At 41.1% G+C, this 13,100-nt stretch overlaps 1 protein-coding gene across 3 annotated transcripts in view; it reads left to right on the plus strand.

The window, feature by feature from the left end:
* The window catches only part of Ocrl (OCRL inositol polyphosphate-5-phosphatase), a 54,093-nt gene that overhangs the window by 9,639 nt on the left and 31,354 nt on the right, over positions 1 to 13,100 (plus strand). For all 3 annotated transcript variants that reach the window (XM_052170948.1, XM_052170949.1, XM_052170950.1), the window contains 5 exons: positions 8,778 to 8,888; positions 9,299 to 9,385; positions 9,968 to 10,088; positions 10,174 to 10,335; positions 12,459 to 12,560. In XM_052170948.1, the coding sequence (XP_052026908.1) occupies positions 8,778 to 8,888; positions 9,299 to 9,385; positions 9,968 to 10,088; positions 10,174 to 10,335; positions 12,459 to 12,560 (583 nt within the window). The remainder of the gene's footprint in view (positions 1 to 8,777; positions 8,889 to 9,298; positions 9,386 to 9,967; positions 10,089 to 10,173; positions 10,336 to 12,458; positions 12,561 to 13,100) is intronic.

Below are 13,100 nucleotides of genomic sequence, written 5' to 3' on the forward strand. Positions count from 1 at the left end.
TAACTTCTGTTACAGGTATCCAAGAGAGAAAATAACTTAGAATCTGTGTTGTTTTCTAAAGAGTTATTTATTTATTATATGTAAGTGCACTGTAGCTGTCTTCAGACACCCTAGAAGAGGACATCGGATCTCATTAAGGATGATTGTAAGCCACCATGTGTTTGCTGGGAATTGAACTCAGGACCTTCGGAAGAGCAGTCAGTGCTCTTAACTATTGAGCCATCTCTCCAGCCCTTTTATGTTGTTTTCTATTTAGACAAAAGAAGACAAAAACAGCAGCAGGCTGGAGATATGGTTCAGTTGATAGAGTATTTATTTGCCTAGCCTGCAAAAAGCCCTGGTTCTATCGCTAGCACTCCATAAACTGGGTGTGCTAGCACACATTGGTAACCTCAGTGCAGTGCAGGCACAACGATCAGGAATTCAGGTCTATCCTTCAGTTACATTGTGAGTTCCAAGCTAGCCTGTGCTACATGAAACACTCCCTGTCTCCAAATCATGTTTTTATTTTAAGGAACATAGGGTCAGGGAGAAATCTCAGTGAGTAAAAGTACTTATTGCACAAGAATGACAACAATCTGAGTTCAACTCCTAAAAACTAGTATCCTTTATCAATGTGCAAGACTGATTTTAATATAAATATATTGTCTACATACTAGTTGTAAGCACCTTGAAAGTGGTTAATGAAAGTAAATAATTGAAAGTGGAAAGTTAAATGGTGGTGTGAACTCGTATGTGGCTCTGAGTTTTAGTGAGGATGCTTCAACTGGCATTTCCCAGTTAAAGACATTTTTCCCTGATGATTTTCTGGTTCTTAATAAAACAACAAATTGTATTTAAACCAGACATGGCATGTGCTAGTAGTAGCTGGCAGACTTAAGCAAGATGATTGTGAATTGAAGGCCAGGGCTGTATAGCAAGTTCAAGACCAGTCTGAGCCACATAGCAAGGCTGTGTCACACAGAAAAAGAACAAAACCAACAACAAAAACTAAGATTTTGCTGTTTCTTAGTGTGCATACGCGTACTGAGTTTTATTAAATTTTCTCCCTGTTTTTGTAGAGATGAATTTATTTTTCCTTTTTCTTTCCTTTGTCTCTTTATGACCTTTAGATGAACTCTGTTATGCTAATTTTTAAATAGTACCCTACCTAGTTTATTCATTATTCTACAAATATTTGTTGAGTGCCTTCTATTTGTCAGACCTGGTAGTAAATCCTACAGGATCATCCGAGCACAGCAGAGATAAAAGTCCTGATTCTGCTTTCCTTTTTCCTTTTGTGCCTTTTGATGCTAGAGCCACAGAGATGCCTATAATTCATAAGTGTATTCCATAAACCTTTGAATGCATTTTGGGTACTATGCACTGCGCTAAGCTCTAAAAAGCGAGAGAAAGCAACACATTCTTGGTGGTTCATGTATTTTAATGTGCAAAAGTGACTTTAGCCAGATTGGATGCTTACATGAATGTGGATTTAATACATACTAACAAGAAAAAGTGCAGAGTTCACAAGAGGGGTCACTAAGTTAGGCAGTATACTAAGGCAAGGCATTTACAAAGAAGAGACATTTATATTGGGAACAGAGGGCCTAAGAGACAGGCAACAACTGGAGGGAAAAAAAGATTATTCCAGAAAAAGGGGGTTGTGAGACTCCAAACTCAGAAGTACGCTGACAGTTTCTGGGAAATAAAAGCCAAGGGTGCCTGGAACAGGGCTTGAGCACCAAGGCAAGAGAGGCTAGGAAGTCTTGTAAGCCACAGTGTTGAATCTGCAGCTTTAGACTTTAAAATGAGAAGTTAAGGATTTTTATGCTGATAGAGCATCATTTGCCTGGAAGCAGAAAGATCACTTATGAGGCTGCTTTGGTTGTATGTGCTAGAGAGTATGATTGTGATAGAAATGGAGAGAAGTGGGCAGATTTGAAAGATGAATTTGGAAGTAAAGTCAAGAACAATCAGCTTGGGTGTGAGGGATGGGAGGAAAAGAAGATGAATACAAGGTTTCCAGCAGGAACTTAGATGATGTTGCCCATTTGCATAAAAATCTTGAAGGTGGAATGAATTTTCCTTTGAGGGGAACAATCAAAAATTCATTTTCAAAAATATATTTTATTCTTTGTCAATACATTTTTATCATTTTTACTTACTCCTGAGCATGGAGTCATTCGGTGCAGAATGGTTGACCTATCAGGAGCTCCAACTTTAGGGAAAACTCACTTTCCCTCCCCTTGAAGCCATCAGCTGTGCATGGCTCCTCAGTTAGGAGTAGGGGCTCATGAACCCCTTTACACTTGGTGCTACAATGTTGCCTGGCTGATTTTTACAGGTCCTGAGCACATAGCCACAGTCATGGTGAGCTCGAGTGCACTGTGGTCCTGTCATGCTAAGAAGACAGTTTTGTTTCAGTCCTCCGAAGCCTCTGGCTCTTGCTGTTCTTCCACCCTGACTTTTAGAAGGTCCCTGAGCCTTGGGAAAGGAGTGTGATATAGATGTCCCATTTGTGGCTAAGCATGCCACTGACCCTTTCTCTTTCCCATTTGACCACTTGTGAGTTTCTTTCTTAACCACCATTCACCGCACAGACTTTTTAGATAAATCTGAGAGCTTTGAGGGCAGTTTGCTACTGTGTCCATTTAACAGAGTGATAGTAGGCTGATTCCTGGGCTTTTGAGTACCTCAACCATGGATTTGTGGCTCCATTTACATTACCAGTGAATGCGGTTTTGGCCATGTTTGAGATTTCTTTGAGACACTTCTGTGTGGATGACAAATTGGCAGCTAAACAGATAGATGCCACTTAGGAACAAAGCCTGACAGGCATGTGAATTTTCGGGAGCTATGATGAGAGAGGATGTGATTGTGTTGAGAGCTCCACTGTTTCACACAGTGCTATCTGATGCATACACCTGCTTACATGAATTAGAAGGAAAATTCACAATTCAGTGGCTCCATGTCAGTAATCACATTTCAAAAGTTCACTAGCCAGATGCAGCCATACTGCTTATAGAGTTATAGAGCATGCTAATCATCACAGAAAACTCGAGACAGTGCTATATAGAATGAGAAAATAATGTTGGACAATTCAAAGAATTCTGGGGTTTGTTTGTTGTTGTTTGGGTTTTGTTTTGGGGTTTTTTGTTACATATAGGAGAAGCCATTTCAAAAAGTAGGGAAAACTAGCCAGGCATGGTGGCACACTGCCAAGGACCAGCCTCATCTTAGAAAGGGGTTCTGAGGAAGGGATGTTTGGGAGCTGCGGAAGAAACGACTTGTAGTCAGTTTGGGGTACAAGATGACAAGAGTGTAAATAATAGAATGTCCAGTGTTTGGGATGGACACATGATCTTCTGGGATCCTCCAAAGGAGCTGGGTCACTTCTCTAGCTCTGCCCTCTGCAGCACTCTAATCTCAGGCTGATCCACTCCATTGCTGCTGCTCTTCTTGGTGATCCTCCCAGGTACTGGCATCTCCAAAACAGAATGTCCGATGTCTGGGATCCACTCACCATCTTCTTGGGCTCCTCCAAAGGGCTTGGGTCACTTCTCCAGCTCTGCCCTCTTTAGCACACACAGCTTGTCTTCTAAGCGAGGGCAGATTCCACTCCACCACTGCTGGTATTCTTAATAGTTATCCCAGGTACTTGCAGATCCAAAATTCTACAGTCTTCTGATGCATCTGGGTTGCACTTCAACCAATAGCCCTTCCTAGGCTCTCTTCATGTTACCAAGCCTCAGATTCTCTGCATGACTCTTTCAGTACTACGCCTTAAACTGCCACTGAGGCTGCACCTTCACCAATAGCATTTCCTGGCTTCTCACAGTACCAAGCCTCAGCTGCTCTCCATGACCCTTTAATGCCTTCAAAACCAGTTCCTGGGTAACTCTTACACTGCCAAGTTCAGCCTCCAGCACAAGGTGCAATCAATCTTGGCTGCCTCTGGAACATAGCTTCTCTACGTTGACTCTGAGGAAACACTTCCCAAGAGATTTAACCTCAAAGATGCTTGTCTTAATCACTGACCAGCATTGAATATCCCAGCAAAGTAAAGGTTTCATTTTGTAGTTTCAGATAGCTTTCTAATCATAGCTGACTCTTCAGCCTCAGCTAATGGGAACCACAGAAATGTAATTCAAAATAACAAATGGCCCCTAGAGTTTTTAAGTTTCCCTCTGAAACGTCATAAGCCAGGCCTCCATCGTCTTGCTCTCTTAGCTTCCAAGCTCCCACAAAATAGCCCACTGAGCTCTCAACATCCACTTTCCTAGCTCAAAGTTCCAAAAATCCTTTCAAAATCTACCCCCAAACATGCTCGGGTCTGTCACAACAATACCCTACTACATTGATACCAACTTAGTAAGGGTTACTATTGCCACAGTGAAACACAGTAACCAAAAAATGACTTGAGAAGGAAAGGGTTTATTTGGCTTACACTTCTCCATCACAGTCCATTACTGAATGAAGTCAGGACAGGAACTCCAACAGAGCAGGAACCTGGAGGCAGGAGCTGATACAGAGGCTGTCGAGGAGTGCTGCTTACCAGCTTGCTCCCCATGGCTTGATCAGTCTGGTTACAGAACTCAGGACCACAGGCCTAAGTGGCACTGCCAACCGTGGGGTGGGCCCTCCTACATGAATCACTCATTAAGAAAAATGCTCTACAGGTTTGCCTGCAGCCCGATCTTTTGGAGGCATTTTCTCAATTGAGGTTTCCTCTTCTCAGATGACCACTTTATGCCAAGTTGACATCTCAAACCATAAAGCGAGCACAATATGTATGTTGTACTTGTGTGCTGATTTCCTCTGGTCGCTCTGGCGGAAGTAGAGAGAAGGCAATTAGTTGGAGTATTGTGGGTTGGAATTTAGCCAAATAGGTGCTGTGGGAGCCCAGAGGTAAGGCAGTTGTGGAGTTTTGCAACAGACAATGATGATGACATCTGTTTGAGAAAAGGGGAAGTGAAAGCAAGAAGGGTTCCAGGGATAGCAAATGAAGGGATTAATGGGGCCAAGGTTCCTCGAGGTCAAAAACAATTGCTGAAAAGATAAGGAGCAAGTATATTGGGAGGACTACTAGTCACAGTGAGATATTTGATTTACGTTGCATGTTAGGCGATGGTGCTTCTGTGATGGGAAATCTAGGATATTCTTGAGGGAGTCACTGCAAGGAGTGAGGCAGTCAGCGGAGGCTGAAGTGGAATGGAAAGGCCACTGGGTGAAGAAGGTGAAGGTGGTAACTGGATTTTCTGTGCCAGGTTTTTGTTTTTGTTTTTTTTTAATCTTTTTTTTTATTCGATATAATTTATTTACATTTCAAATGATTTCCCCTTTTCTAGCCCCCCACTCTCTGTGCCAGGTTTTAAGCAAGATTGAATAATGGCAGGTGATTGAGTGGAAGTAGAGTCTTATGTAGCACGCATTGGATTCTGAACCCTGAGGTTTGTAGAGAGTGATGGTCTTGTAGAGGAAGAAAGAAAAGATGGTATAGCCCAGTAAATGAACCTCAGAAGAAAGCAGTTTCCTGACAGAGATGGAGAGGAAGTAGTCTGTAGGAGGTATTGAACTGCATCATATTTAAGCCAAGCATGATAGTGCTTGTCTATAGTCTCAAATACATGAGAAACTGAGGCAGGGGGATCACTTGAAACCAGGAATTAAAATCCAGTCTGTGGAAGAAGTAACCTGCTTGGAAAACGAGTCAGTTTGTATTTGCCTCTGATTTATAATGTAGTTGTATGTTAGAATCCCTAATAAGTATTTTTCTTAAATTACCAGTGGAGTCAGGTGTCTTGGCAGGTGCCTATAATTCTAGTACTTAGGAGCCTGAGGCAGGATCAAAGGTTTGAAGTGAGCCTGGGCTACATAGTGAGACATTTCTGGGCTTCCTCCCCAGATAGTCTATTTTATTGTCCTGAGGTGGGGCACATATAGCAGCATACCCTAAAAAGCACTTCTAGGGCTGGAGAGATGTCTCAGTTGGTAAACTGCTGTTTTGTCCAAGCATGAGGACAAGTTTGATTCCCCAGAACCTGTGTTTGAAAGGAAAAAAGTTGGTGGCAGAGACAAGTAGATCCCTGGGGCTCACTGGTCAGCTACCCTATACTACCCTACAAGTCCAAGGTCAGTGAAAGACCCTGTGTAATTAAAAAAATCAAAGTGGATGAATCCTCACAACAGAGCTAACCTCTGTCCTCTTCCTGTGTGCACACAAATAGAGACCTCTAGTAATGTAATGAAGCCATGGTTAAGAACTACCATATCAGGTGAAGTGAAAGATGTAGGACCGCTGGCTGCCCACAGGACAGGGTGGAAGAAAGGGGAAGAGAAAACTGGGTCATGGAATAATTTGCTGTATCTTTTTAGCAACATGTTAAGAGAGCATTCATTGATAATTTGCAAGCAATTTCTGGAATCTTCTGGCCATTGAATAGATGTATTTTATATTTACTAAAGTATACCTTTCAAGAGCTGTAGAAGGCTGGAGAGATGGCTCAGTGGTTAAGAGCACTGACTGCTCTTCCGAAGGTCCTGAGTTCAAATCCCAGCAACCACAAGGTGACTCACAACCATCCGTTATGAGACCTGATGCCTTTTTCTGGTGTGTCTGAAGACAGCTACAGTGTACTTACACTGTAATAAATAAATAAATCTTTAAAAATAATAGAAAAGAGACAAAATGTCCTTGTACCAAATTTGTACCCAATGGGGATGGCTTTATCTTACCTATTCTTTTTTTTTATTTGATATAATTTTTTATTTACATTTCAAATGATTTCCCCTTTTCTAGCCCCCCACTCCCCGAAAGTCCCATAAGTCCCTTTCTCTTCCCCTGTCCTGGAGATGGCTCAGCCGTTAAAGGCTTGGCTCACAACCATAAAATATCTTACCTATTCTAATTCTAACTGACAGGAGGAAGGGAGGAGTCCGATCCTGAAGCTTTCCTTAGTATCTTTAATGTGCTCCTGACACTTGTTTCCCTGCCTTCATTCTTGTCTGTACAGTGGATTCCCCCATTAAGTATCTTATCTCTGGTCCTTTGGTTGGCTTTCATTTTTCTCCATTTTTATCCTTTTTTATCATTCTGACCAGTGATCTTTTTAAAAAAAAAAAAACAACAAAACAAAACACTATGTTCTATAAAGATGGAAACAAAAGAGATTAAAAAGAAGGAAAAAAATCCCTTCTTGGCCTTTTGGCTAAGATCAAGCATAAAAAAGGAAGAAAAACATAACCAAAATTGAGAGCTAGATTATCAACATAGACTAGGATTTTTAATTCTATTTTCCTCTTTCTTATTATTTATAAGTGTAAAAAAAGTCCTGTTCCACAGTCATTTTATTAAATGCCTTCTAGCTCTGAAGTCTGCCATCACTGTTACTGGGAGAGTGACCACCCAACCCAGGACTTTCTCCACAAGCCCTTCAATCTCAGACAGCTCTGAAGCCATTGGTTACTCTAAACTGTAGAAAACATTGGGTGATGTGCATATGTGCCTTGCCTCTTGACTAAGCTTATAGCTTTAGGGACACAGGAGAAACAATGTATATAATTAACCAATTAGACTGAGAATATAAATAAATACATAGGCTTCCTGGATTATAAAGTCTAAATAGTTGAGTCAGATGATAATTTTAGGGTCAGAAAACAGAAGAGAGTATGTTGTACCCTTAAAAAGTCTAAGCCTGGGGCTAGAGATGGCTTAGCTGCTCTTCTAGAGGACCTGGGTTCAATTCCCAGACCCCTCAGCTCAGGTTCTAGAGGGACCCAGTGCCTCTTCTTGCCTCCAGAGGCACCAGGCACACATGTGCTGCACACACATACATGCAGGCAAAAACACCTATACATATAACATAAAAATACTATTTTAATAATTAAAGAAATCTAAGCCCTTGGTTAAGCTTGCTTTGCTTTTTTAAAAGGTCTTACTATTTTTTAATGTGTATAGGTGTTTGCATGCATTATGTATATGGACCACTTAGTGCCTGTAGAAGGTCAGAAGAGGAGGGCATTGGATGCCCTAGCATTGGAGTTAATGAAGGTTGTGTTTTAACATGTGGGTGTTGGGAATCAAATTCCAGTCATCTGCATCAAGTGTCCTCAACTGCTGAGCCATCTCTCCAGCCCTAGTAACCAACACATTTGCTTCTAATTCTAATCTTTCTCAATTGACTATTCTTAAACCAACCAACTTTGGGATAGATTTGCAAGATTATTCAAAATACCTGTGGTGTTTTTCCACTTGTGTTAATGAGGTATAGGTATGTCTTCTCAGAACACATCAAGCCAACCCCACTATTTTTAAGTTAACTTATAAATTTAGTTTACTCAGAACCTGATCACGGGACTTCCTATTTTACCATCATGCCTTAGAATATTATGCAACCTGAACTTAAATGGTAGGAATTTCCAGTGTGGAGATAGAAAGAGGGTGATTTGTGAATTTATATTTTGCTAGAACTTAGAAATCCCTACATTGACATCTGAGATATTGGGACATAGGAAGCTATGATTTAGTGTGCCTATTGCTAGTCTGCTCATTGACACAGTTCATCAACACTGTGAATACTCTTCCTGTAGTGTTTCTCCTCTGCATCATCCCATCTGCCACTATAGTACTGGAGCCCCTGCTCTTCAACATGTGCTCCTTATTAAGGGTCTGGACTATTTGTAATCTGGACCTCCTTCTGATCAGAAAGTCTGAGACTGTTATCCCAATAAGGTATTGACAAACCATTGTGTCCCATACATAGCTAGGGGATCTGTGGATTTAATTCTTTTTAAAGGTGGCTGCAAAATTCGAGTACAGGGAGACTGGACAAGAGAGCGCCACTTTGAAATTCCTGATGAAGAACGCTGTCTGAAGTTCCTCTCCGAGGTCCTTGCAGCTCAGGAAGGTAACTCAAAACTCAACAATTTCCTTTCCACAATTTCAATGGGAGTGAAATGCTGACGTGCTGAGTCAAAGGAGGGAAGCCACTAACGAAGCCCCACCCCCACCCTTCCCCTTGAGCTCTGATAGCTCTTTATTTTTCCCTTCAGGAATGAACCCAGGGATAGATTAAGGAACAAGTCTATCCAGCTTTCAAAAAAGAAAGTCGGTGGCATGGCATGCAGTTTACTGCAGCCTGCAATTCCCCTCCTTCTGTCTAAAATGACTCAGAGCTGCTGGTATTTCCTTAGTCCCTTCTTTTCCTTTTCAGAATTCTGCTGACTGTGCATTCAAGGACTCTGAAGAAATGAATAGCTTTGGCTTGTAGTTTAATGATGGTCTTCCCAGTTTCTGACCTAAATCTTGTCTTTCCAGCTCAGTCACAGCTTCTTGTTCCAGAGCAAAAAGACTCATCTAGCTGGTACCAGAAATTAGACACTAAGGATAAACCTACTTATTCAGGTATTGGAAAGACTCTTTCATCTCCGGTTGCTATGATGGCTTCCGAGCCAGTAGATAGTATTAGTTCAGATGAACTGGTTGTGTGGAGGAATCCATGGCCATGGACTGATGCGTCTTCACTCCTGATTTGCTCTGTGGTGTGGTAGCTCTTTCTGAGCCTACTTGGAAAAAAAAAAGTTTACGTACAGACTTCACAGCCAGACAACCTAGGTGTGAATGCCAAGTCTGAAACTTACTAATTATGTCACCTTCTTTGAGTGACTCAACTCTGAGCTTCTGTTTTCTTCTCTACAATGTAGAAAAAAATGTTAATATTACCTACCTTATGCAAGTTATTGAAATGTAAGGAAGGCAAATGATATATAATCACCTCTATAAATGTTGGCTTGTATTATTCAGGTTTGAGATTGGTATAACTTTCTGTCATTACAGTTAGTGAGTCAGTGCTTCTGGGATGAATGTTAGACTTACCCTTATGTAAATGATTACTACACCTGTGGTACCTTGATAACTCTCACCTAGCCTGGTTATGTTGGAGGGTCTCTTTATCTTCACTTTGTCTTTGGGTCTTGTGTCCTTCAGGGCTGCTTGGATTTGAGGATAATTTTACATCTATGAATTTAGATAAAAAAATGAATACACAAAATCCCCCGACCGGGATTCATCGGGAACCACCCCCTCCACCGTCTTCATCGAATAGAATGTAAGTCCTCTGTTGCAACTACTCCCCCTCCAAGAGGCTTGCATTTTAGCCAGTTTTACTTTGGAGCCCATGGTTTGTTTTCTAGGCTTCCACGTGAAAAGGAAGCTTCAAACAAAGAACAGCCCAAAGTGACCAATACCATGCGGAAGCTATTTGTTCCAAACACCCAGTCCGGGCAGCGAGAGGGTCTCATCAAACACATCCTCACAAAGCGAGAGAAAGAATATGTCAACATCCAATCTTTCAGGTTTGTCTGTTTTCTATTCACTGAGGCACAATAATTTTTTATTGGATATTTGCTTTATTTACATTTCATTTTTTTCAAAAGCAAAGTAATTTATTGTATCCGAGTGGTTCAAATGATTCAAAACATGTTGTCTGTTACACACCAGAGTGAGCGGTAAAGCCAGAGGGTCATGAGTGAATTCCAGATACTAAGTATTGAGTTGTTTGCACTGTTAGAGTTTAGTTTTTCCTTTTTTACATTGTGGTTGTGCCCTGTTCCCTACCTCTTTTTTTTTAATTTTATATTAAATTAAATATAGTCTATAGTCTTTGTTTACATTTCAAATGTTATCCCCTTTCCTGGTTTCCCCTCTGAAAACCCCCTAACCCATCCCCCCTCCCCCTGCTCTCCAATCCACCTTCTCCCGATTTCCTGTCCTGGTATTCCCCTATACTGGGTCATCCAGCCTTCTCATGATCAAGGCCTCTTCTCCCTTTGATGTCCAACAAGTCCATCCTCTGCTAAATATGTAGCTGGAGCCATGGGTCCCTCCATGTGTACTCTTTGGTTGGTAGTTTAGACCCTGGGAGCTCTGAGGGTACTGGGTGGTTCATATTGTTCCTCACAATAATCTTGATTTGTAAAAGTATTAGCTTCATTAAGAATGAAAGCACAGTATAAGGGAATGATTACCTGACTCAGGCTCCTGTCTCTGCTTGCTTAAAACATATATATCTAGAATTATGCATAAGCTATAGCTTCCCTTCAGTTTCCTAACTGCTAATGATACCATGTCTACTAATATTTCTATCCAGACTTAGAGGACTAAATCAAACTCACATATAATAGAAAATTCACCTATAATACCTTCAATAAATAAGTATGTGTCTCATCTGTCCAGCTGAACCTTTGTCCAGCCAGTATTGAAAAATTAAAGTGTACCATTATTACCATATATAAATTTACTGCTTTGATAAATCAACTAAGGTTGCCCCAATGCCCTCAATTCTTTCCTATTAGTCTTCATTTCACAATTGCTCGTTTAATATTCCCTTTTCTGAACCCTGTGGTAGAAAGGGGAGATGATAAGGTGTGGCATGTATCCCCAATGTGTTATTGATGAACAGAATATCCCATCTAATACAAGATACCATTGGTATCCTACCATGCTTCATTTCCCCAAATTCAAACACATCTGTACTTCCTTATATCTACACACTACTCATGTGTGTCATCTCTTCTGCCTTTCCACTTCATATATTATCTGCCTCATCAATATTTCCCACAGTTGTTCTCATGATCCTGGAAAAGTAAAGTTTGTTTTGTTGTTGTTGTTGTTGTTTTTAAGTTTAGCTATAGTTCCTTACGAAAGAGTTATCCATATTGAATTGTGTCTAGCACCAAGATACCTCTTTCCCATCCTAACCTAAAGCTCTGCCTTAATGAATTTGGACGGACTATAATTGTGTTTGTTTAAAATATAGACCTAGTCGGGTGGTGGTGGCGCACACCTGTAATCCCAGCACTCTGGGAGGCAGAGGCAGGCGAATTTCTGAGTTTGAGGCCAGCCTGGTGGTCTACAGAGTGAGTTCCAGGACAGCCAGGGCTACAGAGAAACCCTGTCTTGAAAAAAAAAAAAAAAAACAAATCCAAAATAAAATAAAGTATAGTCCTAGTTACTTTTGTTGATTCATTGATGTAAAATGGAGAGAAAATAAACCCATGCTTTTATATGTGCAAGAGTTCTTTATATATTAATCATTTTATTTGCCTACATTTCAAATGATATCCTTCTTCCCAGGTACCAACCCCCCCTCACATCCTCCCTCACTGTCCTTCCCTTTCCCTCTATGAGGGTGCTCCTCCACCCATTCACCCACTCCTACCTCACCCCTCTAGTATTCTCCTACACTGGGGCATTCACAGGACCAGGGCCTCTCCTCCCATTGATGTCAGATAAGGCCATCCTCTGCTCCATATGCAGCTGGAGCCATGGGTCCCAAGAGTTCTTAGGTATCTTGGCAAAACACTTTGAAAAGTTATGTTAATCAAAATATAGGTTCATAGAAGTGATAAAAACAGCATTGTGTTTATTTATACTTGATCTTTGTTTTTAAATTATTTTTTTGGTATAATGTTATTAGATTTTTTGTTGGAACTTGGAATGTGAACGGCCAGTCTCCAGACAGCAGCTTAGAACCTTGGCTCAACTGTGATCCAAATCCTCCTGATATTTACTGCATTGGGTAAAGAGCACTTCTGGATTGTCCTTTTCCTATATTTGGTGTTAGTGTAAATGACTTTGGCCTCCCTCTTATCTGTGTGTATGTGTTTGTGTGTGAACATGTTGGTGTGTGCTTATGAACCCCAGAGATTATCAGGTGTCTTGGCCAATCACTCCCCATCTTATTTCCTTTCCACTTTTTTATTCTTCAAACATTTCACTTACATATGTAATGAATTTTAGTTGTTTACACCCCCTATCATCTTCTACCCCCAAAATCCTGTCCTACACTGATGCCTTCTTCATATGTACGGCCCACTGAGTTTAGTTGGACTTTCTTCTATGAACATGGACGGGATGTTATTTACTAGTGCAACTCATTAGTGGCTTTCCCACCAAAGAAAGTGACACCCCTTCCACCAGCAACCATTAACTGCCCATTGTCCCTTGGGGCAGGGCCTCATGGGCCCCTCCCCTGTCCATGATGAAATGTTGATGGGCCTAATCTGTGCAGGACTGATGCAGACAACCACAGCTGTACTGAGTTCAGGGGAACAATGGT

Source organism: Apodemus sylvaticus, chromosome X (assembly GCF_947179515.1).
Source record: "Apodemus sylvaticus chromosome X, mApoSyl1.1, whole genome shotgun sequence".
In the NCBI taxonomy this organism is placed as follows: domain Eukaryota; kingdom Metazoa; phylum Chordata; class Mammalia; order Rodentia; family Muridae; genus Apodemus; species Apodemus sylvaticus.